General features: G+C 40.5%; 1 protein-coding gene across 10 annotated transcripts in view; it reads left to right on the forward strand.

Moving 5' to 3' along the window:
* Window positions 1–26,757, forward strand: part of KMT5B (lysine methyltransferase 5B) — a 58,885-nt gene that overhangs the window by 15,449 nt on the left and 16,679 nt on the right. For 6 of the 10 annotated variants that reach the window (XM_024255384.3, XM_054525523.2, XM_054525524.2 and 3 more), the window contains exons 2-7: window positions 8,121–8,356; window positions 12,349–12,496; window positions 18,064–18,132; window positions 23,062–23,227; window positions 24,327–24,436; window positions 26,525–26,691. In XM_024255384.3, the coding sequence (XP_024111152.1) occupies window positions 8,197–8,356; window positions 12,349–12,496; window positions 18,064–18,132; window positions 23,062–23,227; window positions 24,327–24,436; window positions 26,525–26,691 (820 nt within the window). In that variant the 5' untranslated portion in view covers window positions 8,121–8,196. Of the gene's footprint in view, window positions 1–8,120; window positions 8,357–12,348; window positions 12,497–18,063; window positions 18,133–18,188; window positions 18,790–23,061; window positions 23,228–24,326; window positions 24,437–26,524; window positions 26,692–26,757 lie in introns of those variants that run through there. The other 4 variants (XM_009246068.4, XM_054525520.2, XM_024255386.3 and 1 more) reach the window with 3 other exon arrangements.

The raw sequence follows: 26,757 nt of genomic DNA on the forward strand, positions 1-26,757 counted from the left end.
GGGATTACAGGCACGTGACACCACGCCTGGCTAATTTTTGTATTTTTAGCAGGGATGGGGGTTTCACCTTGTTGTCCAGGCTGGTCTCGAACTCCTGACCTCAGGTGATCGCCCGCCTTGGCCTCCCAAAGTGCTGGGATGTTTTCACCCCCTATTTGTCTATACTCTACTACAGTATCAACGTGTGTTAGGTTTTTAAAATCCCATCACTACCTTTAATGTGTAAGTGTGTGGTCTTAGAGGAAAGATCATGCCAGCAAGAACAGATTCCACTCTTAGGAGGGCAGAACAAATGATGACCTGATCATTAGTAGAATATATATTCATTTTGAGCTAAAATTTTTTTTAAATAACCTCCAAATTATTGATAGCTTCATTAAAATTGTTTTTACAAATGTTTCATTTATCAGTTTAAGAAAGATCTTTTGATAACTTTTATCATATGGACATGTGGAGAATCTCTCTCTGCTAGGCTACATCCAGACATGTGCAGTGCATTCATACTAGTGAAATTTAGCCATGTTCTGTGATTGACAGAAGTACCTGTTACATTAAATTACCTTGAGTTCAAATAATATCAGTTGACCACAATATAAATGAGATCTGAGGGCACAGATTTTTTTCTAGTTTGGATCATTAACCCACATTTAGTTTAAATTATGTACACATTAGAGTGGATCTCAGTCTGTGTTCCATGAATTGAACCAAAGTTTGCTATTACTAAAGTGATTTGTTGGTGAATTTTCCTAATTCTCAGAAAAATGTTTGGTTGATATTATAATTTCCTTAATTTTTTATTCCATAATTTTTCTTAAAATTTTGTATCTGTTCTTTGCCCTAACATGATGAAATGAATGAATAAGTAAATTAGAGCGATTGATCTTACACTGGAGCTTGCATCACCTGGAGGTTACAACACAGATTGCTGGGCCTCATCCCCAGATTTCCTGCTTTCTCTCAAGTAGACACCTTGGTTGGGACTTAAAGACTTTCCATGGCCGGGCATGGTGGCTCACGCCTGTAATCCAAGCACTTCGGGAGGCTGAGACAGGCAGATCATGAGGTCAGGAGGTCGAGACTGTCCTGGCCAACATGGTGAAACCCCGTGTCTACTAAAATAGCAAAAAAAAATTAGCCAGGTGTGGTGGTGCGCACCTGTAGTCCTAGCTACTCGGGAGGCTGAGGCAGGAGAATCGCTTGAACCCGGGAAGCAGAGGTTGTAGTGAGCCGAGTTCGGGCGACTGCACTCTAACTTAGGGACACTGCGAGACTCCGTCTCAAAAAAAAAAAAAAAAAAGACTCTCCATGGATAACCTTTCTATTCCATATATTTTATTTCTACTTTATATAATTATGCTTTATGTCTTATTTTTGAGGTATATTAGGACTCTTGAGAAGCCTAAAAGTACATTGTTCCATGATTATCCATAAGTTGTGTGTTAAACATAGGCATTCTACAGATGATTTCCTAAAGGACCAAAAGCACTTTTCCTGGTCCTGGTTCTTTTTCTCTGGAGGGTCAAGGACTAGGGAGTAAACCAGAAAGTATAATGGCAAGCGATAGGGAAGTAAGTGGTGGTAGCAGCTGTGATTCCTGCCTTGTTTCTGTCTGTGCAGGAGTTTCTCTCACCCCCTTTAACACCATGGACATCTTGAGAAAGGAGAGGATTTGAAGGGGTCAGGAAGTATCTTTAATTTACAGGGTTTTTTTTAATGCAGAAATATAGTTTCTATGATGCAGTTTAGAATACGACCTATTTATTTCATCAGTTGAGTGCCTCTAGGATGTACTACATGCTATACTAGATACACAAGGGCCAGAGATAAGAAAAATAGATTCTCAACCTTAGGAACTCTCAATTAAGGAAGCAGACACTTAAACAATATAGTCACATAAGGGCTTTCACTTAAGTTTTATAGCATAAATATATAACTAGATTTGGCAGTGAAGGTCAAGGAACACTTCCTAGAGGATGTGAACACTGAACTGGGACTTAAGGAATTAGGCAAAGAGATGGTGTTATAACATTCCAGGCAGACAGAGGAGAAAGGCGAGAGGCAGCCATGGTGCATTGCCCTTCCCCACACCTCCAGGAAAAAAATGCATTTTATTTTATTTTATTTTAGACAGGGTCTTGCTCTGTCACTCAGGCTGGAGTCCAGTGGTGCAATCTTGGCTCACTTCACCCTCTGTCTCCTGGACTCAAGTGATCCTCCTGCTTCAGCCTCCTGAGTAGCTGGGATTACAGGTGCATACCACCACTCCCAGCTAATTTTTGTATTTTTGGTAGAGAAGGGGTTTCACCACGTTGGCAAGGCTGGTCTCAAACTCCTGGATTCAAGTGATCTGCCCACCTGGGCCTCCCAAAGTGTTGGGATTACAGGCATGAGCCACCGCACCTGGCCAAAAATTCATTTTATTTAATGACCAAGTATACACACATTTACACATATATAACTAAAACAAAACTTACTATGTGGGATGCATTGTGAAATATTCTGCTCTGTGTTCTTTCATTTAAAAAAAAATTACTGGTCACAACGTAGTAAAAAAGTGTTGCAAACCATTACTATGTTACAACCCATAATTTCCCTAGAGCACTATCAATGCTGAGCTATAATTTTAGGGAAAGTTACAGTCTTGCTCCTTAGAATTAGCCCATGGTAGTATTCTGTGTATTCAGAGGAAAATAAAATTAGCATAATCTTGTTACCATGTATCCGCCCTGGACATGGTAGGTGCTTTCTGTGTGCTTAAATCACCTACCTTCCCAGGCCCTGGAGATAAGGGTGTGACTTGCAACTATGTAACAGGACCCTGGATCTGTGTTGTACCTTTTACAGAAACAACTTTTTTAGGTACATTATTTCATGTGATCCTCGCAACAACCCTGTGAGGTAGATGGGGAAAATATGATCAGCTTCACTTTCTGGATAATGGAAATTAAGGTTCAGAGAGATTAAGTGACTTTGTTGGTTACCAACTGCCTAGTAAGAGACAGAGGTGGGATAGGAGAGGGCTATTTTCTTTAAACCACATAGCTTCTGAGAGTATAATCTAACTTGAAATATAAAATATATTTATATACATTTACCACTTCATCATTTTCTTTTTTTTCACTCTGTCGCCCAGGCTGCAGTGTAATGGCATGGCCATGGCTCACTGCATCTGCAATTTCCTGGGCTGCAGCCATCCTCCCACTTCAGCCTCCTGAGTGTGACTGCAGGTGCATACCACCATCCTTGGCTAATTTTTTAATTTTTATTTTTAGTAGCGATGAGGTCTTGCTGTGTTGCCCAGGCTGGTCTCGAACTCCTGGCCTCAAGCAGTCCTCTTGCCTTGGTCTCCCAAAGGGCTAGGATTATAGGCGTAAGCCACCACCTGGCCCATTTGCTTGTTGTTAATGCAGCTTTTTATAGGATACAACCTAATTCTAAATTTATCATGCCAAGTTTATGCATCTGTACCAACGAAAGCTTACAGCCACAGAACATCTATTTTTCAGAAAGTGCTGTTTCTTTGGCTCTTGTCTAAAGGAACATAAGTAATATGAAAGACCCTAGGGGTCAAGGAAATTGAAGAAAACTGAGGAAGGGGTATAAAATGGAATGTAGTCACGGATTTTAGTCCCTTTAAGCTTTTGCTTTTGTGAGACGGCTCAATGATGGAGAGCTTTAATGCAGATGAACCTTGAAGCTTTTAAAGATCTAAGTCTTGATGAGGTTATTCAAACTCAAATCTTGAATGCATTATGATAGTAGGCTATAATTTTTGAACACTTGGCTGGGCACGATGGCTCATGCCTGTAATCCTAGCACTTTGGGAGGCCGAGGTGGGAGGATTGCTTGTGGCCAGGAGTTCAAGACTAGCCTGGCCAACATGGTGAAACTCTGTCTCTACTAAAAAATACAAAAATTAGGCGGGCATGGTGGTGCACACCTGTAATTCCAGCTACTTGGGAGGCTGAGGCATGACAATAGCTTGAACCTGGGAGGCGGAGGTTGCAGTGAGCCAAAATCGTGGACACTGCACTCCAGCCTGGACGACAGAGCGAGACTCTGTCTCAAAAAAAAAAAAAACAAACTTGGTACTTGATGCTCTCCCAAAGTGCTAGGATTTGAATGCCACAATTCATATTGTTTTATGTTTTTGTCAATGACTGTTCCATGGGTTTCTTTAAATGAAGTCCATTTTAGAGCCCATAGGCAAAACTGCGGGGGATCCAAGATCCAAGGCTCCCAATGGACCACCCATTGCTCTTTTTCTCAAGCTTGCTTTGTACTTTATACCTCAAAAGTACACTGCTCTTACTGAGTGTGGTGGCTCATGCTGGTAATCTTAACACTTTGGGAGGCTGAGGTGGAGGATTGCTTGAGCCTAGGACTTTGAGGCCACAGTGAGCCATGATCACACCACTGCACTCTAACCTGGGTGACAGAGCAAGACCCTGTCTCTTTAAAAAAAAAAAAAAAAAAAAGGTATACTGCTCTTGAATTCTATGCCTTTTCTCCTAAGTGTAAGATATATGATCATTAATGAGAGGTTTTAATGTTAAATTTGGTAAAATTTAATAATTGAAAAATCCTTAGCTTATAACTGATGTAGAATAGCTAGAAGACTGTTTAGTGAAACCTATAAGAAAAATCAAAAGGCACGTTAAAAGTTAAATACTATAATCGAATTTAAATAGTGAGGGAACCAGAAGAAAAAATTCATGTTAGAAAACAATTGTAAAGTTGTCTTTAGCATTGATCAGATTTTTTTTTTGCCATTCCCCTAAGCATACTGCTCACATGCACATCTTACCCTCCAGTGAACTCACACAGATATTCCTGTAACATGAAAGAGACCTGAGATCAAGTAAAAATTCATGTTTTGTGTTTGTGTTGAGTATCATTAAAGGTATGTCCAGGCATGTATTTTTGTGAGTACTTCAAAGTAATTTATCATTTGTACTTTTCTATGTGTTTGTGGAAAGGAAATTGACCTGCGTCTGGTGTAGTTGAGAATTTGTTGGGCAGCAGTGCTGGGTTCTACTCGTGAGGCTGCTGCAGGCGGATCGTGTGGTTTTAGGCATGTGGCCTCAGTTTCATTTGCAAATTGAAGGAGTTACACTGGTGATCTTAAGGCATCTTTGGCTCTGAAGTTCTGTATTTTTGCACTTTATCGTAGGGCCTTTTTAGTTTGACTTATACTAACGCATAATTCAATAATGAGGTGGTATCATGGACATCCTTTTTCTCATTCCGTTAGTAATGAGTGTGATGTATAATATCCTCATTTCCAAAGGTCATTATAAATTACAAGCATCCCCCACTATTCAGATCAATCGGTTCCCAAATTCAGATAGTAAGAGGTACATTTACATTACCAAATACAGTAGCTTCTCAGTTTTGTTGCCATTGTGAAGGAATGATAAGGTAGACATTTCCAGATGGGCACTACTTTGATATCTGAATATTGGTTTCTTAAATAACCAGAACAGTGAATTCAAACTAACAACAACAAAGAGATATGAAGTCCTTTACTTTCCTTACTCTTGTCCCTCTGCTAAATTTTGTTTGTGGTGATGAGTAGCCAGCATAACAGTTAGGAGTCTCTTACTGTGATGGACAAAGCTTAGTATAGATGCCTTTTCCTAAGCTTGCCTTGGAACAAAGAGATAAATAACTTCCTTGTAGTTTACTCACCCAGTTCAGAGCATTACCAAAACATGTAGTTTGAGCAGATAGATGATAGAGCCGTACTAGATATCAGTATAACAAGGAGCAAAGATGGTTCTTACTGTTTACTGAAAGAAATACTTGTTGAGCACCTGCTGTTTGTCAGTACTGTTCTAAACACAAGCAAGGAACAAGTCAGAATGAGTCCCTGCCTTCTGTAGTTTACATTCTGGTCAGTCTGGGGGCACTGTATTCCTGAGCAGGCATTATATGATTGGGGAGAGCCAAGATTGTCTTTAAAGAGTGGAGACATCAGTTATTAAAGTACAGTCATGCATTGCTTAATGACAGGGATACCACACATTCTGAGAAATGTGAGGTTAGGTGATTTTGTCGTCATGCAGATATCATAGAGTGCACTCATAGAGTGTGTCTCAGGGACGCATTCTAGAAATGTGAGGTTAGGTGGTTTTGTTGTCATGCAGTTGTCATAGAGTGCACTTACACAAACCTAGGTAGTCTAGCCTACTACACACCTGGGCCGTTGCTCCTAGGCTACTAACCTGTATAGCATGTTACTGTATTGACTACTGTAGTCACTGGTAACACAATGTTATTTGTTATCTAAACATATATAAACATAAGAAAGATACAGTAAAAATACAGAATAAAAGAAAGGATTTTAAAATGGTACACCTGTAAAGGGCACTTCCCATGAATGGAACTTGCAGGGTTTGAAGTTGCTCTGGGTGAGTCAGTGAGTGAGTGGTGAGTAATTGTGTAGACCTAGTACATGTATACTACTGTAGACTTTGTGAACACCGTACACTTAGGCTACACTAAATTTATTTTGAAATGTTTCTTCAGTAATTAACCTTAGCTTGTTGTAACTGTTTTACTTTATAAAGTTTTTTTTTCTAAAATCTTTTTGACTCTTTTATGGTAACACTTGGCTTAAAATACAAACACATATAGCTATACAAAAATATATTCTGGCCACATATAGTGGCTCACGCCTGTAATCCCAGCACTTTGGGAGGCCAAGGCAGGTGGATCACTTGAGGTTGGGAGTTCAAGACCAGCCTAGCCAACATGGTAAAACCCTGTCTCTACTAAAAATACAAAAACTAGCTGGGTGTGGTGGCGCACGCCTGTAATCCCACCTACTCAGGAGACTGAGGCAGGAGAATCGTTTGAACCTGGGAGGTGGAGGTTGCAATGAGCAGAGATGGCACCACTGCACTCTTGCCAGGGCGACAGAGCAAGGCCCTGTCTCAAATAAATGAATGTATATTCTTTCTTAGCCAGGCACAGTGGCTCATGCCTGTAATCCCAGCACTTTGGGAGGCCAAGGTGGAGGGATTGCTTGAGGCCAGGAGTTTGAGACCAGTCTGGGCAACATAGTGAGACACCGTCTCTACCAAAAAAAAAAAAAGTTTTAAAATTAACTGGATGTGGTGGCTCCTGCCTGTAGTCCCAGCTACTTGGGAGGCTGAGTGGGAGGATTCGTTGAGCCCTGGAATTTGAGGTTGCAGTGAGCCATAATCACACCACTGCACTCCAGCCTGGGCCATAAAGTGAGAGACTGTCTCAAAACACAGACAAAAAGACACAAAAATATGTTATTCTTTTCTTTTCTTTTTTGGGAGACAGGGTTGCTCTGTCACTCAGGCTGGAGTGCTGTGTTGCAATCATAGCTTCACTGCAGGCTTGACCTCCCATCTCAGCCTCTCAAGTAGCTGGAACCACAGGCTCACGCCACTATGCCTGGCTCACTTTTTTATTTTCTGTAGAGGCGGGGTCTTGCCATGTTGCCCAGGCTGGTCTCAACTTCTGGGCTCAAGCAGTGCACCTGCCATGGCCTCCGAAAGTGCTGGGATTACAGGCATGAGCCACCGTGCCCAACTATATTCTTTTTAAAATATCTTTATTCTATAACCTTTTCCTACTTTTATTTTTTTAACTTTTTTATTAAAAACTGAGACACAGGTCACACACATTAGCTTCAGCCCACACAGGGTCAGGATTATCCATATCACTGTCTTCTCCCTCTGCATCTTGTCCCACTGGAGCGTCTTCAGGGGCAGTAACATGCATGGAGCTGTCATCTCCTGTGATAACAGTGCCTTCCTCTGGAGTATCTCTTGAATAACCTGCCTGGGGCTGTTTTATAGTTAACTTAAAAAAAAGTAGAAGGAATATACTCTAAAATAACAGTAAAAAGTATAATACAGTAAATACTAGGCAATATGAATTTTATGAAGTGTGTGTCCAGCTCTGTTATAATCTTATGGAACCACCGTTGTTTATGTGGTCTGTCATTGACCAAAACATCATTATGCTGTGAATGACTGTCCTTTTAATATTATATATCTTTCTCAAGGGTCTGTTTAGCATGATCTTTCATGTATTTACCTCCCCATTTTGTTTTGTTTTTCATATTTTGTTTCTGTTAGGAGAGAACATTGAAAGTATTCTCTAAGCTATTTGAAGAGAGTGACTAAATGCACCTGGGTCAGGCTGTCTGTGGGTATGAAGTGGTTGGGAGAATCCAAGAACATGGTGGTGAATGGCAGGAGAAATGGAGGCAAGTTGTCTAATGACCATCAGCAGAATCAATCAAAATTACAGCACACGGGGAAGGACACCCTGAAGGCTGGCAAAAATGCAGTCGAGAGGAGGTCGAACAGATGTATGTACACACTTAAACCTTCAATGTTCTGATTGTGATATGGGGTAGTAATTCTTTCCAGTTTGTAATGTGTATTCTGTTTTCTTTTGTCTTAAATAATTTTTTGCATTTTCGTAATTAACAGCATAGTCTTTTTACTCTCAAAGTTGTGTCAATTTTTATTCTCATCAAACAATATATAAAACTCAAGTTTAATGCTTCATATAATTATTTTAATCATGCTTTTCTGTTACTTTATATTTTGTAGAATTTACCTGAATGGTTGATATGTCTTATTAAATTTTTAAAATTTTAATTGAACTTCTTACAGGTTAACCTGTATTTTTTTAATAGATGTAAGTATAGGTATGTACTTCTTTGCTAATTTCCACAAATGTTTCATGGAATAATATGAATAATGACGCCAACTGTAATTTACATAAGTAGAATGGAGGATAGTTAGAACTGACTGCTTTAGGGCAGCCTCACAAATCATAGCAATTTATTCTGTTTATACAGGGGAGACAGTTGTTCATCCTGACAGTGAAACATTGCTGATAAGTTACTTTATTTCCTCTGTACCTCTTGATGGGAAAGAGGCTGCTTTTTGAGAGTTCAGGAAGTTGTAGATTTGGTGCGTATTTCATAGTTCCTCTAAAAGTAGTAAAATGACTGAGGACAAGTGTATACCTAACTAGGCAGCTATATGTCCAAATATATGTCATGTTAAAGAGGACAGCTTTTCTTCTTTTTCTAACGTGAATCTAGCCACTTTTGAATATCCTTAATTCAGATTGGCATTGGCCTGTTTCCAGGGATTTGGATTAGCCTGGGGTTTTCTGTAGTTTCAGATTGTACCAGTTCTGATTGATTTCCTTCTTACCTTTTAGGGTTTATGCGATTCATTGGGCCCAGGCTACCCTTAACCTTTCCATTTCAGATCAGGTCACTATTGCTATAGAAAACCAGACAGAATTCCTGCTTGGGACAAGAGTAGGAAGAGGCAAGACTGAATGAGTGGTCCTCTGCATGGACACCACTCACTCCTGAGGCTGCTGGCAACATGCACCCTCATCCTGCCTCACTCCTTAGCAGCTAGTGTGAACGTGAAGAATTGAGAAATATAGTGTTCACATCAGTGTGTATTCATTCTGGTTAGTAAACTAGGCATATCTTAAGTTTTTTAGGAAATCACTGTTGGCCTCCTTTTGTGTATTATACTGCAAAACAGTTTTAATTAGTTGAATTGTTATAGATACACAAGAATTTAGAAAATGCGTCTGGGCGTGGTAGCTCACACCTGTAATCCGGCACTTTGGGAGTCCAAGGCGAATGGATCTGCTTGAGTCCAGGAGTTTGAGACCAGCCTGGGCAACATGGTGAAACCCCGTGTCTACAAAAAATACCGTGTCTACAAAAAAATTAGCCAATCGTGGTGTTGCACGCCTGTGGTTCCAACTACTTTGAGAGGCTGTGGTTGGAAAGATCACTTGAGCCCAGGAGTTAGAGGTTGCAGTGAGCCGAGATCACACCACTGCACTCCAGCATGGGCAAAAAAAATGAGACTCTTGTTTAAAGAAAAAAAAAGAATTTAGAAATGGCCACTGTGGGCCGGGCGTGGTGGCTAACGCCTGTAATCCCAGCACTTTGGGAGGCTGAGGTGGGTGGATCATGAGGTCAGGAGATCGAGACTATCCTGGCTAACACGGTCAAACCCCGCCTCTACTAAAAATACAAAAAATCAGCTGGGCGTGGTGGCGGGTGCCTGTAGTCCCAACTAACTCGTGAGGCTGAGGCAGGAGAATGGTGTGAACCCAGGAGGCAGAGCTTGCAGCGAGCGGAGATTGCGTCACTGCACTCCAGCCTGGGCGACAGAGCGAGACTCCATCTCAAAAAAAGAAAAAGAAAGAAAGAAAAAGGAAAATGGCCATTACGTTGGTTACACTTTACCAAGCATAGATAAATATAGAGGGCTAGGTTGGGAAAACCCAGTGTGTGAAGATGGCATAGCCTTACATTGAATGTTATTGGGCCAGAATGGTGCAGAAAGAGAGCCAGAGATGAGGAGAAATGGGAGAACACAGAGCAGTGCCCCATCTCAGATAAAATCAGTGACTTTCCCAGCAGCAGAGCCTTAAGATACAGGAAAGAAAAACTGACAAAATTGAAGGGAGAAAAATCGACAATTCAGCAATAATTTGGAGACTTTGATACGCCACTTTTAATAATGGATAGAACAGCTTAAGACTATAAACCAATGAGACCTAACAGATATCTATAGAACCTCATCAGAATACACATTCATCTCAAGTGCAAGTGCAGCATTCTCCAGGATAGACCATATGCTAGACCATATAACAAGCTTCCATAAACTTCAAAGGATTGAAATCATAAAAGGTATGTTCTGTGACCCCAATGGAGGAAAATTAGAAATTAACAAGGAAATTTGGGAATTTCACAAATACGTAGAAATGAAACAACACACTTCTAAATAATCAGTGGGTCAAAGAAGAAATCAAAAAGGAAATCAGAAAACATTTTGAAGTGAATGAAAAGAAAGATAAAACATACTAAAACTTACAGGATGCAGCCAAAGCGGTGGTTTAGAGGGAAATTCATACTTGTAAATGCCTGTGTGAAAAAAAGAAGACTGGGCATGGTGGCTCACGCCTGTAATCCCAGCAGTTTGGGAGGCTGAGGCAGGAGGATGGCTTGAGCTCAGGAGTTCGAGACCAGCCTGGACAATATGGCGAGAACCCACTTTTACAAAAAAATAAAAAAATTAATCAGGTTTCATGATGCATGCCTGTGGTCCCAGCTACTAGGGAGGCTGAGGCAGGATGATTCCTTGAGCCCAGGAATTCGAGGTTGCAGTGAGCTGTGATCATGCCAGTGCACTCCAGGCTGGGTGGCAGAGCAAGACCCTGTCTTCAAAAAAAAAAAAAAAGTGAGTTGTATCATGTGAATTGCATTTCAATAAAGCTATTATGCTGTTACAAAAAATTTAACAACGTTGATAGCTTTTCACATACCTACATGCAACTAATTTGATTGCGAAATCATATGTCTACCCTTGGCAGGAACTTACATTTAAGTATATGTTCTGTGAAAGAGTGGATGAAAAGGTTAAACTTTACTCTGTTTCATTCTTCCCCATTTTGGTTTTGAGAGCCTGAAAGTTACATTGCTGTTGTCCTCCATAAATGATGTGCTAATTCCATGGAAGGACTGTCAGTGGCATATACATCAAACTTAATCAGCTCTGATGAAACTTCTTACAAACTTGGCCTTCATTTCCTTCTTTACATTGCTTTTCTTCCACAGTTAAACCCAGTTATTTCAGTTATATATTTCAGTCTGTATTTTTATGCATTCATTCATAATTGCTTCAAACAGAGGTCAGTAGAAATAGGTCTGTCATTCTCTCTCCACTTCTTTCCCCACTTCTACTGCCCAGCTCTGGAATCGTGGGCAAGTTTCTTTTTGTCTGGGCCTCAGTTGCCTGCAAAGTGGGGATAATAATCATTCACCTGCCCTAAAGCAGGAAGCTGAACTTCATGAGATTCCTTTTGATACTTGAGATCTGGAGTTCTGGCGCTTCTTGCAGAAACTATCTTGTGTTCCTCTTTCCTTTTCAGTCCTATCTGTAATGGCCCTGTGTATTGTCTTGTTAAAATAGTGAACATCCTCCCGTCCCCTGTTTCTCAGTGTTCCTTGGAGAGAAGGGGGTGGGGGAGAGTCAAGCATTTGAACCAAATTCTCACAACTACCCAGACCCCATTCTTGGGAACCTGCTATTACTACCTGCTAACGAAAATACTCTCAGTAATGGAGATAGTTTACTGCATTTGGTTTTCTGTCTTATGCAAAGGTTATTAAATTCTTAATTACTAAAAGTGATTGATTTTTCAGTTCTTCATTACCAGCTTGAGTGGGCAATGCCGCTAAAGATTTTAAGGCAGATTTAAGTAGTTTTCAATTTGAGTAATTTTTCTTGCTTTTGCTTTTCACAGGTAACGGTAACTCGGGATTTGAAGGACAGAGTCGCTATGTACCATCTTCTGGAATGTCCGCCAAGGAACTCTGTGAAAATGATGACCTAGCAACCAGTTTGGTTCTTGATCCCTATTTAGGTTTTCAAACACACAAAATGAATACTAGGTAATTTTCAGTCTTTATCCTGAATGGAACAGATGATTATGTTGAATTCAAGAACGTAGATGGCTAATTTTACTTTTGCTCAAAATTTAAAATGACATTAAAGGAAAGTTCTTTGCAGTGGAAGAGTTTTCTGTATGTGAGCCAAGAGAAGCAGAGAAAAGACTCCAGGAATCTTGTCAGTTCTAACTCTGTGTTCTTATTTTACCTCAGAACATTTCTATTAACATATAAAGCTGGAGGAGCATCCTCATGTTCTATTTTAAAAGTTGATGATGCCAGGCATGGTGGCTCACGCCTATAATCCCCACACTTTGGGAGGCCAAGGTGGGTGGATCACCTGAGGTCAGGAGTTTGAGACCAGCCTGACCAACATGGTGAAACCCTGTCTCTACTAAAAGTACAAAAAAAATTAGCCAGGTATGGTGGCGCACGCCTGTAATCCCAGCTACTAGGGAGGCTGAGGCAGGAGAATCACTTGAACCCGGGAGGCGGAGGTTGCAGTGAGCTGAGATCGTGCCATTGCACTCCAGTCTGGGCAACAAGAGCGAAACTCCATCTCAAAAAAAAAAAAAGGTGATGACAGTTATTTTAGCGAAAAGAAAAATCTGACAAGCATCCTGTAAAACCTTGAAAATGTATGATTATTTCCAACTTAAAGTAGGATACATCCCTTTTTTTCATGATTTTATTATAGACTTTTCTCTTACACGTCTCTGTATAGATGGGGAATTTTGTCATCATGTTTAATCTTTGGGATTCAGCTAATCATTTAAGAGTGAATAGTTTTAAAGACATGTTTATATTCAGTATGCAGGTAAGAAAGTGGATGTGTAAGTGTTTGAGTACCAAATGCTGTATATAAAAAACATTATTACATTAATCTTGAAATCGGTCATCTTTTAACAGCCGAGGTCTCTCTCTAATTCTCTTAAATACCATTTCTCCCTCAAAAAAGACCATTAGATCATTTCACAAATGTATCTGCCACCAAACAGGTCAGAGCTTTGCAACTTTGTTTTATCTCTTAACCTCTATGGCAAAGGGTTTTTTAGTCTGGTGGGAAAGTGTAACAGCAGGGATTTAGAAGATAGAGCCAGTTCTGGCCCATCACTTTCATCTCCACCACACCTGGACTAGGGTTATATAGTTCCGATTTCAGTGGCAACCCTGGGGGAACTTGATACCCAGGTAGGTGGTCACTGATCAGTAGTTGGGAGAGGTAGGAATTGGTGAGTACAGGTAATTAGAGGAAAGTCTTTTGTCCTATTTCCCCCGTTTTAATTTTATCCCTTGCTAGAATTAAGATACTATATGCTTCACTTACCAATTATAGTCTAAGTCCAAAAGAAGTAATTCAAGTAAAAACATGCTTTTTTTTTTTTCATAAATTTTTTTTCCTTTTCTTTTTTAGATGGAGTCTCACTCTGTCGCCCAGACTGGAGTGCAGTGGCACGATCTCAGCTCACTGCAACCTCCACCTTCCGGGTTCAAGTGATTCTCCTGCCTCAGTTTCCCAAGTAGCTGGGATTACAGGTGTGCGCCACTGCACCCAGCTAATTTTTGTATTTTTAGTGTAGACGAGGTTTCACCATGTTGACCAGGCTGGTCTTGAACTCCTGACCTCAGGTGATCCACCTGCCTCAGCCTCCCAAAGTGCTGGGATTATAGGCGTGAGCCACCATGTCTAACCATAAAATTTTCTATCATATATCTTTACCTACTAAAATGAAGTGTGAAATATTGGAATGGAGTTGGGAGATTATTTAAACAGTTCCCTGCCAAATGACTGCCATTGGATGCCCTGATTGATTAAGATCCAGGCTGGGCGCGGTGGCTCATGCCTGTAATCTCAGCACTTTGGGAGACCGAGCTGGGTGCATCACCAGAGGTCAGGAGTTCGAGACCAGCCTGGCCAACATGGTGAAATCCCATCTCTACTAAAAATACAAAAATTAGCTGGGTGTGGTGGTGCACACCTGTAGTCGTGGCTACTCAGGAGGCTGAGGCAGGAGAATCACATGAACCCAGGAGACAGAGGTTGCAGTGAGCCAAGATAACATCACTGTACTCCAGCCTGGGTAACAAAGTGAGACTGCCTCAAAAAAAAAAGATACAGGGCCAGGCATGGTGGCTCATGCCTGTAATTCCAGCACTTTGGGAGGCCGAGGTGGGTGGATCACCTGAGCTCAGGAGTTCAAGACCAGCCTGGCCAACATGCTGAAACCCCGTCTCTACTAAAAATACAAAAAATTAGCTGGGCATGGCCACATGCGCCTGTAGTCCCAGCTACTCGGAAGGCTGAGGCAGGAGAATCCCTCAAACCTGGGAGGTGGAAGTTGCAGTGAGCCGGGATCGCACCACTGCACTTCAGCCTGGGCAACAGAGCGTGACTCCGGCTTAAAAAGAAAAAAAAGAACTAATTTGCATTATTTTAAGTCCATTTTCTTTTTTTTTTTTTTTTTTTTTTTGCCCATTGAACATGAGGCCAATGCTAATTCTCCTCCTAGAAGATGCTGATAATATTTGTCACCGTGTAGCACCCCCAGTGTTTTTCTTTTTTTTTTTTTTTTTTTTTTTTGAGTTAAGAAATGTGAATGTGTGAATGAATCACTCTTGACACAATAGTCTAGTGGCATTCAGAATGTCACCACAAAGGCCCAGAATCTGTCGAGAAAGTTATATTGATTATGCCTTATTACCAAGGTATGGAAGCATATAAAACAGTGTTACATCAGAATTACAATGGGCCAGGTGCGGTGGCTCACGCCTGTAATCCCAGCACTTTGGGAGGCTGAGGTGGGCGGATCACCTGAGGTCGGGAGTTCAAGACCAGCCTGACCAACATGGAAAACCCCGTCTCTACTAAAAATACAAAATTAGCCAGGCGTGGTGGTGCATGCCTGTAATCCCAGCTACTCAGGAGGCTCAGGCAGGAGAATCGCTTGAACCCAGGAGGCAGAGGTTGCGGTGAGCCGAGATTGTGCCACTGCACTCCAGCCTGGGCAACAAGAGCAAAACTCAGTCGCAAAAAAAAAAAAAAAAAAAAAAATTACTATGAAAGTTTTAGTGGCTTATGACAGAACTTCATGTACTCTAAAATCCCCGTGCCGTATTCCAGAAGGCTGCCTGTTATTGGCATCTTCAATAGTAAATATTCCAGTTTTCTGCTGCGTGGCTCACGCCTGTAATCGCAGCACTTTGGGAGGGGAAGGTGGGAGGATCACTTGAGCCCAGGAGCTCGAGGCTGCGGTGAGCTGTATTCGTACCACTGCACTCCAGCCTGGTCCACAGAGTGAAACCCTATATCAAAAAACAAAAGGAAGCACGCCAGTTTTCTATAAAAGTCCTCCTATACCATTGCTTCTTATAATTAGTTTACATGAGAGTCACCTGGAAGTTGGTTGAAATGCAGGTTCTGATTCAGTAGCTTTGGGGTGGGGCCTGAGATTCTGCATTTCTAACAAGCTCCCAGACTACACTTGGAATAGCTAGGTCCTAAAACATTTGGCCTCTCAGTTTCACTGTGATGTGATAAGTGGATAAAAATACCTTAGTAGGAGTTTCCTAGGGCTCACATAAAACTATGTAGTCACAAATGTAAACTTCAGGATTACCACACAAATATTTTTAGAACTCAAGACATTAACTGAGGACTCCTAAGTTAAAATGCATCCAGTGCCTAAGATTTTTCCCCATAGAAATTGAAGCATCTAAAATTAAAGCTGGTTAAACTTGCAGAAGAAATCATTTTTTAAATATTTTTTAGTGCAACATTTAATTATACAGTTCCTAAAATAATCTGTGGAAGTACAGATGATTCTATTGCCCTGGTTAGAGCAGCCTGGGTTCGTAGCAATGCCAGCACTTCAGGCCGGTGTGGCAGTGCAGGGGACGGCCTGCCTACTTCCTACCAGAGTGTTCCATTTACGTGTGCTTTTACACTCTTGTGTACACTGATATTTGGGAACAGAAACTTTATTAATGACCTTTACATTAATCTTGGTGAAAGGTATATGTTTTCATTTAACCGTAGTGAATTTACTTGAAAATAAAATATCCCTTCTAGCTCTTCATCTTTTGAGCAAGAATTTACCAGAATGTGACTTTAGAAAATAAGGAAAACTGATAATGCTTAATTAGGGTAGTAAATAGCCAATAAATACTTCTTAAATTGTTAGTTTATGGACTTCTCTCTCTTTGGGGTGCAAAAGAAGTGACCAGAAGATGTACTGCTCTTGGATTTTAATTTTCTAAGCTCTCTGCCTGTTCCTTGTGTAGTGTGCTCTTTGTTCATATGTTTATGCACCTGTAATTTGTCACTTTTTAGTTTCTCTTTTTTATACTCTTTTCCCTTCTTTTTACTTCTTTCAGTCTACAAACAGGAAGAATGTTTAGAAACAGTAGATGTTTAGCCCGGGCGTGATGGCTCACGCCTGTAATTCCAGGCGGGTGGATCACGAGGTCAGGTGTTCGAGACCAGCCTAACCAACATGGTGAAACCCCGTCTCTACTAAAAATACAAAAATTAGCCGGGCGTGGTGGTGCGTGCCCGTAATCCCAGCTACTCAAGAGTTTGAGGCAGGAGAATAACTTGAACCTGGGAAGCAGAGGTTGCAGTGAGCCTAGATCACACCACTGCACTCCAGCCTGGGCAACAGAGTGAGACTCTATCTCCAAAAAAAAAAAAAAGAAAGAAAAGAAACAGTAGATGTTTAATGATTGGAGAATTTTCAAAACTGGCTATATTTTGAGTGCATAGGTTTTAATCTTAATATATCCTTACATTTACTAACAAGCAAGAGTTGTAGCATGAATACTTAGAAATAGTACGAACAAAATGCTAATTTCAATTTATTGGGAGAAATTTGAACTTAATTGACTTTCGTCAATTATGAAACCTAAAGTTTTCTTCTTAACAAGAAGAAAAGAGTTGTTGTTTATACCTCTGGTTTTTAAATGGAGTGGGAGCGGGATATTGTAAGAAAGGGATCGATGCTTTCAGTAATGCCCCCTTTTTGAGGCTGCATGACCCTGAGATGTCACAGTATCCTGAGGCACGAAGGAGACTCAGGCCAGCAGTGAGCTGAGCAGGAGACAGCATTTAAACATCAGGGGAGTCACCTCAGGGCACTGAGTTTCTCTTTTGAACTTTTCTTGGCTTTTCTCATCAGAATGTCGGCCTGTACAGTCCTTACTCATTTTTCTACTGTTATAACCATCTAATTTTTATTTCACTTATATATGTATTTGATTATTCATATCCACTATTGGATATGGATATGAATCACTTTAAATATCATTTTAAAATTAAGTGCTTGACTAGAATCCGTAAAGAATGTTTTCAAAGCTTCTAACTTCATGGTAAGGTGTGTTCTATGGGAAGCAGAGAATTTCAGCAGCATGGCTTCTATCCTGCCGCGCCCACCTGTGGCATCTTAAAGTGCTTAAGTATCACAGAGTTTTAAAGATTTTTGCAACAACGAATATTGTAAGTCTGTTTTGAAATTACAAGTACAGATTATACAAATAGCTTTTTATTTTTGTTGTTTGTTTTTGCATTTATATAGCGCCTTTCCTTCGAGGAGCTCAAGGCATTTTTCAAAATCTGACAGTTTTTCTCACAACAACCCTGTGAGGTAGGTAGTGTGTGTTAAAAACAATGAGATACTGACTAACCCATTCCAGCCTTTTAAAATGTTCTTTTATGTTAAGTAATTTGAAGTGTCAGCATAGAGTTTTAGAACATTTTACAAACCTTTTAAAGTAGTTTGATAATAGTTGTATTTTTTAAAAAACCACTTGTACTTCATAACAGGGTGATTTTAAGAGAAACAAATCATTCTTCAAAAGATCAGGAGTCACTCCATGTGATTAGCTGAGCACTGATTGCAGGACTCAGCCAGGTATGTTTTTGGTTCTCATTTATTTTCAGGTCAAGAAGGAATGAAGAGCTGCTCTGTGACTCCTCACTCAGTGTCTACAAACTGTTGATTTGCAGCTAAACTTTCTTCAGGGGGGGAAATGTGTTCACTATGTTGCCTCATGGTTTTATTTTATATCTTAAATATTTGAGCATTTTTCTCTCTTCCTCTCTCCTTCCCTGTCTCCCTTTTTTCTGTTCCCCTTCCTGTTCCCCACCCCTCCAGTCAGCTCTTGATTGTGCATGCTAATGAAGGGCACAGTAGCACAGCTAATACAGTCTACAACTTTTCTTCACTGCCACAGTGGGGAGACAGAAAAACCAAATAGCAAGAAAACCTGGGAAGTGAGTCTCTGGAAAGAGTGGGGAACAGGTGTGTGGGAGTGTGAATTCATATGTTTTTTTCCTGCCCCTTTAATAATAACCAATTGTAAATGACATTTTTATTTTTCTTATACCAGCCATTGATCAGAAGTGTAAGAAGAGAAAAAATAGATATGTTTGGTTGATTTAAAGTAGCAAATTTTCTATTAAGGGAGGGAGGACGGGGCATATTGGTTTGGAAATGCCAAATAACTGTTTTTCTTGCCTCCCTTGCCACCCACCCCCCGACCCAAATACGAAATTTTAAAGTTCACATTTGCATCCATCCCTTCCACTGTGTTGTCAGTATACAAGCTAGAGCTGTCTCTGGCTGGGCCCAGTGCTGATGCTCAACGGCAAACGCAAGTCAAATCCTCTTCTAACCGTGAAACAATGTGAGGACGGCTCTCCTGAGCCAGGTCATACAACAGGAACCAGAAAGGCCAGGGTAAATCCCAGGTCTTCCGTTCATTAGCTCTAAGTCATTGGCAATCTGCTCAGCCTTGTTGGGCCTTATTTTCCTCATTTGTGGAACAAAAGGGCTGTTCTAAATTATCTGGCCTTTAAGTGCCAGAGTAAAAGGATAGTTTTATGCAGTTTGTATGGGAGATTTAGAGTGATTATAGTTAAGGAGAGAGGGTATTTTTCTGTTCCGTAATAGGAAAAAAAAAATTCCCCTAAGGTTCTCAGTGCTTTTGCACCGGCCCTAGTAGGTGTAACAGTCTTAACTTTTATTTTCCACAGTATTTGTTACAATGGGATTTGATTTGGACTACCAGCCAGCTGACTTTTACATACTTCTGTAGGATTATTGAAAACAACTGTCTCATCTCCTGCCTGTCTGCACCCTTAACCATTTTCTTCCCCCTTTTCCTTACTGTCATTTCATGCGCATAGCAGCCAGCTGTGACAGTAAGTTTCAACAGGTTTGGGACAGCAACTTACATTTTTAGTGAAATAGAGGTTCTTGCTATTGGTAGCAAGGGATAGTTTCAGGGGTTTTATTTTATGTTTGAGGCAATAAAGTCAGGAAAGCAGAAACAGAAGTCAACACAGGGAAGGTAGGCAGAATACTAGTAAGTCAAGAGTTGACTATTTTGTGTTGGTTTTAGCTTGTAAATTGTTTGGCATTATGAATAAAAAGTAAACAAAACTAAGGGTACCTGAAGGCATTTTTAGATAGGAATGAACTTGTTTCAGAAAGCATAGAACACACATAAAACCTATTAAAAATAGCCAAGTTTCATTCCAGGTCTATAACTTATTTTTGTATAATGTTCCCATTGGTCACTTTCACATTGAGCGTGTACAGATGGCTTGGCCCTTTCTGTCGTTTGTAGCCCTGTCATTAAATGGCATGGATAATTTATTGCATTTGCTTAAAGTGAACTATTGCTTTTCTGATTGCCGCACAAAACATGGGTTATCTGTTTCCCACCATTTCATATTTCATATTACATATTGCTCGACGGGTCATGCCTTAGCTGGGAGCTGCTTTGTTGTCTTATCTGTCCTTCATGTGCAAATAACCATGTAGTGTAGGATTGCAGCAAGAATGGTTTCGATTGGATTTCTTGGAGATGGTATCTTGACACAATCAATTGTGATGGCTACAAGTAGTTGAGTATGGATATTTGGATGCTTTCCCAATTCTACAGCTCTTTATTTTCATGGTGGTTCTCTGACACCATATGTCAACAGCCTAGTAAGACGTTCTGAATTGTTTAAAGGACTTGCATTTATCTGTCTGTAAAGGCTTTGTATACCAATTGATTGAAAATGGAAAATAGGGCCCCGTTCATTTCTTCAGTATTATCTCTAGGATATATTTGAACTTTCAGATGGTTCAGCTAATAGTTGTGAGAATTCAGGATTACTGAATTTAAAAAAAAAATGACTAGAGTGTGTAGCTAGTAAGTTCCTGGTAGTATCAGTATGCATTAATACACCTGAAGTCTTCCAGTGATCCTGTCCAGTAAACAGTATTATACCTGTTCAGAACCTCATGTCTTCCCTCTTCCTGATTCTGGTACTTCACTTTATTATTGCTAACTAACTGACCCTGGTCAACTCTTTGAATCCAGCTTGATTAAGATCTTCTGCTTAGACTTCCCCTCACTCTTCCTTCCTTTTGATTCTTACCTGCCTATAATGTGCTTTTCTTAAACCTTTCCCATGTACATTTTACACCCTAGTTATAATTTCTATACTTTTAGGTGCTGTAGCAATGCAGTTTTTAGCATATTAACATGCATTTGCATATTGATCGCTTGCTTAACTGTTTGATGCATATATATGTCTTTTAGGCCCAATTAAATTTTCCATTCAAGAACAGTGGCCTTCTCTTGTATTTTTCACCATAGCACTTCATATGCCACTGTGTGCACACCACAGCACCTAATAATCCTTGATGAAATATTGTGGCTTGAAATCTTACTGAAATACTATGAATACATGTATGATAGCTTCTCTAGGAAAAAAAATTCTGCTGAATGCTTCCTTTGCTGGAGTTTGTGCTAAATCTTACCTCAATTTTAGCATATTCAGGTTTATGAAATGTACAATTTTAAATGTCAGAGTAAGACACATAAAGATTTTTTTCTCCTGAACCACTAATGTTTTTTCTTAATGTATGTTGTTTGAATGGCAATATGTGATTCCTTTTTTCTGTTGGATGTTTTGTTTTGTTTTTTTGATACGGAGTCTCGCTCTGTCACCAGGCTGAAGTGCAGTGGTGTGATCTTGGCTCACTCCAACTTCACCTCTCAAGTTCAGGCAATTCCCCTGCCTCAGCCTCCTGAGTAGCTAGGACTACAGGCGTGTGCCACTACGTGGGCCTGGCTAATTTTTTGCATTTTAGTAGAGACGGAGTTTCACCAGGTTGGCCAGGACGGTCTCGATCTCCTGACTTCGTGATCCATCCGCCTCGACCTTCCAAAGTGCTGGGATTAGGCGAGAGCCCCCACACCTGGCCATAATCCGGCGAGAATTAGCTTTATGAAAATAAAATAAAACTTTTTTTTTTAAATGAAAACTTTATTTGGGAGAATTAGCTTTATAAAATTGACGTGAAAAGAAAATTTGAAATTAAGATGCTAGTAACTTTATAGTACACGTTTTACTGAAAACACAGCTTTAGAATGAGGGGTTCACAAATTTGTCTTGCTTGGGCCATAACTGCATCATGCATAAATATAGACCTAATGGTATAATATTCTGAAGACATCATTATGGCTGATTCTACAATGGAAGCCTTTTCAATTCCACCCCCGCAGGCCAGGCGCAGTGGCTCACACCTGTAATCCCAGCACTTTGGGAGGCCCAGGCGGGCAGACCACTTGAGGTCAGGAGTTCAAGACCAGCCTGGCCAACGTGGTCTCTACTAAAAATATAAAAATTAGCTGGGCATGGTGGCGCACGCCTGTCATCCCAGCTACATGGGAGGCTGAGGCAAGAGAATCACTTGAACCCGGGAGGCAGAGGTTGCAGTGAGCCGAGATCACACCACTGCACTCCAGCCTGGGCCACAGAGTGAGACTCCATCTCAAAAAAAAAAAAACAACTCTACCCCATCAGTTTTCCTACATTACCAGTATAGCAGTTTCACCACTAGAGTTACACTGCTTGTACTCATTTTGTCTCTGAATGCAGTCATCAAAGATGACTTTGACATGGGTGGTTAGAACGACGAGGTGTGTTTCAAAGCCTGTTGGAATACTTAGTTTGGGGTTTCTTCTAACTGTGTACATAAAGAATGTTTTTATGTATGGCATGGTTTTGTTTACATCATCATACTTCTGAAATTCATTGCCTGGCACTCTTCCAGCTTGATTTTGCATGTTTTAAAAAGATTCTTGTCATTCTAACTCTAAATTAGGTGTGCTGTATTCTAGAGCTTTGATTTTGTGTCTCCCAAAGGTGACAACTAGTGTAAGTCTGAATCAGACAGCTTTTGTTTGAATCATCTGCTCACCTCACAGTTAATGAGATAACAGTGAAATAAAAATATTAAAATAACAGATTGAAAAAAGAGAAGTTACTGAGATAACAGTGAAATAAAAATATTAAAATAAAAGATTGAAAAAAGAGAAGTTGCGTATCCAGGTGATCAGTATTACTTGAGTAGTAGTAATCAAGACTATTGATTGTTGTTCTCTTAGATCTTTGCTCTGATAACCATGGCTGTTTTTAGGGTATTAGCTCTTTCTCAACATCTGTTAAGATGGATCAGTGGCGCAAGGATTGTGGCAGATAACCCATTCATTCTTTTGATTTCTTTCAGATTTCGGCCTATTAAAGGAAGGCAGGAAGAACTAAAGGAAGTAATTGAACGTTTTAAGAAAGATGAACACTTGGAGAAAGCCTTCAAATGTTTGACTTCAGGCGAATGGGCACGGCACTATTTTCTCAACAAGAATAAAATGCAGGAGAAATTATTCAAAGAACATGTAAGTTTATTAAGACTGATGCTGTTAACCTATTTGGATAAGAATAGTGAAGTAAATTAAAACCCTAAATGTTAGTTAATACTGAAATTTTAAATTTATTTTTCATAAAACTAATCAGTCTGAAGATCTTGTAACATACAGTCATTTGGATGACAGTCCAGAGAAAAAACTGGGCCAGGCTCAGTGGCTCATGCTTGTAATCCCAGCACTTTGAGGGGGCTAAGGCGGGAGTATTGCTTGAGGCCAGGACTTCGAGACCAGCCTAGGCAACATAGCAAGACTCCATCGCTAAAAAAATAAGAACAAAAAAATTAGCTAGGCATGGTAGTGTGTACCTTTGTAGTTTGTAGTTCCGGCTACTCAGGAAGCAGAGCCAGAAGCATTGCTTGTGCCCAAGAGTTAGAGGCTGTACTGAGCTATGATCGTGCCACTGCGCTCTAGCCCTGGGAGACAGAGCAAGACCCTGTCTCTAAAACCAAAAAAGGAGAGAAAACTTTGTCATATAGAGGTGAAATTCATTATGAGCCTTAAGGGAAACAAGCCATTAGGTACTCATACAGAGTGAGTACCCTTAACCCAAAAATTTGAAATGCTCCAAAATCTGAAACTTTCTGAACACTGACGTGACACTCAAAGGAAATGCTCATGGGAGGATTTTGAATTTTTTGGTTAGAGGTGTTCAGCTAGTTACTGTCATGCAGATATTGCAAAATGAGAAAAATTGTGACATTCAAAACTCTTGAGTAACAACAAAGTTTGTTACTTAATGATCTTTTTTTGTTTATTTTATTGTTTTTTTAGAGGCAGAATCTTGCTCTGTTACCCAGGTTGGAATGCAGTGGCCTGATTATGGCTCACTGCAGCTTCCATCTCTTGGGTTCAAGTGATTCTTCCCTCTCAGCCTCCCACGTAGCTGGCACTAAAGGTACATGCCACCATGCTTGGCTAATGTTTTCCGTAGAGACAGGGTCTCGCTATGTTGCTCAGGCTAGATCTTACATTTTTTTCATCATTGCGGGTGGTTTGCTTTTATAATTCTAAGAAAGTCTAGCAGGGTATACCATTTAAGGTCATTATCAATTTTTTTTTCCTGTTTTAGGTATTTATTTATTTGCGAATGTTTGCAACTGACAGTGGATTTGAAATATTGCCATGTAATAGATACTCATCAGAACAAAATGGAGCCAAAATAGTTGCAACAAAAGAGTGGTAACTATTCTACTAGTATAAACCTTTAATTTAATTTAAAGTTCTCTTTTAAGTTATTATTGAAGTGCTGAGAAATTCATGGTAAGGAATGAAGCTAGAGTTTACCCTGAAGTAGCCAATGCATCGCCGTTGCCTTGGCCCATCAGCTGGAGTCAGAGTGGGGAAATCGGAAGTCTCAGTTGAACCAGATCCCATCTCTAGGCCAAATTGCTTTTCATTTTCCTTTATTGACTCTGGATGCCTGTTTAGTGATATGATTGCTGAAGGGTTGTGGACACCATTATTAGATAACCTGGCTTCCACAGTCAGTCTTCTACTGGCCTAGAAGAAAGGTTGGGGCTAAAGTCTTAATGATCCTAGTTTTATGGGTGGAAACCTCCCTAAAGCATTAGTTGCTTAAAAATACATACATACATATATATATAAATGTATATATGCCAGCTTCAATAAAAGTAGTAGAGTTGGTGGGGGGCATTGGCTCACGCCTGTAATCCCAGCACTTTGGGAGGCCGAGGCAGGCGGATCACTTGAGGTCAAGAGTTCAAGACCAGCCTGGCCAACATGGTGAAACCCCATCTCTACTAAAAATACAAAAATTAGCTGGGCGTGGTGGCGCACACCTGTAGTCCTAGCTACTTGGGTGGCTGAGGCAGGAGAATCACTTGAACCCAGGAGACAGAGGCTGTAGTGAGCTGAGATCGCGCCACTGCACTCCAGCCTGGGCAATAGAGTGAGACTCTGTCTCAAAAAAGTCAGAGTTGAGCCCAGCTAAAAGGGATAAAAGTTACAGATGAAAGAGAATATACTACTGTATCTTCTTTCCTATCATGCCTGTTCCCTGTGTTATCTCCCAGGAAAAACATGTAGCTCCTCATGTACCCACCCTCCGATATTTCTACCACAAAAATTTGGGGGGTCGGATATCTGAAAATGGATAGGTAAAAGAACCTTATTGCCAGGCCTCTGGGGTGAGTGTGTGTACATGAAATGTGCTTCATTTACCTCAGGATGTATTGAGCCTCCTAGTTGGATTATGTGGCTCCCTGTGTTGCAGATGGGTGTGTAGGTTTGAGATCTAGGGTCCTAGAGCTGTACCGTCCATTACAGTAGCCACCAGCCCTTGAGTCCTTGAAATGTAGCTAGTCTGAATTGAGAAGCGCTGTAAGTGTGCTATACATACCAGATTTCATATTAAATTTTATTCCCATTCATAGTTCTTACATTACCTACTGAAATCGTATTTTGGATATTGGGTTAAAATATATTGTTGGCCGGGCACGGTGGCTCATCTGTAATCCCAGCACTTTGGGAGGCCGAGGTGGGCGGATCATGACGTCAAGAAATCGAGACCATCCTGGCCAACACTGTGAAACCCCGTCTCTAGTAAAAATACAAAAAAAAAATTAGCTAGGTGTGGTGGCACGCACCTATAGTCCCAGCTACTTGGGAGGCTGAGGCAGGAGAATCACTTGAACCCAGGAGGCAGAGGTTGCAGTGAGCCGAGATCACGCCACTGCACTCCAGCCTGGGCAACAGAGCGAGATTCCGTCTCAAATAAAATAAAATAAATTGTTAAAGTAATTTCACCTATATTCACTTAACTTTCTCAATGTGGCTGCTAAAAAATTTAAGATTGAAAATTTGGCTTGCATTATATTCCTAGCGGATGGTGTGCTCTAAAGAGTGGCACCATGATTCCGGATCCTCGTAACCCTTACTGCCACTGGTCCCTGCCTGCTTCATCCAGCAGTCAGAAAGTTTAATTCATTGCCACAAGTATTTGAGTACTTTCTGCTTGCAAAACACCACACCAGGGGATTCAGAAACATAGGTGGCATAGTCCCTGTCCTGATTGAGTTTCCATTCTCTCGCAGGAATAAGATAGGTACACAAGTAACCATGGCACAAGGTTGTGGAGCTCCAAGGTGGAAGAGAAGATAGCCAGGTGGGGATCCCAGTGAGCTAACTAAAGTACAGACAGCTAGGCCTTTTCAGTTTCTGATATTTATTGTCAGGATTATTTTATTAAAAGAAGCCTTACTATATTTAATTACTAGTAATTTTTAACACATCACATATTTTAAATAGGAAACGAAATGACAAAATAGAATTACTGGTGGGTTGTATTGCCGAACTTTCAGAAATTGAGGAGAACATGCTACTTAGACATGGAGAAAACGACTTCAGTGTCATGTATTCCACAAGGAAAAACTGTGCTCAACTCTGGCTGGGTCCTGCTGCGTTTATAAACCATGGTAAGCTGTATTTCCAAGGTGTTGGCGCTAGTGTTGGGCATTCCTGCTAACTGCTAGAATGGCCTT

This window comes from Pongo abelii, chromosome 9 (assembly GCF_028885655.2).
Source record: "Pongo abelii isolate AG06213 chromosome 9, NHGRI_mPonAbe1-v2.0_pri, whole genome shotgun sequence".
Lineage (NCBI taxonomy): Eukaryota > Metazoa > Chordata > Mammalia > Primates > Hominidae > Pongo > Pongo abelii.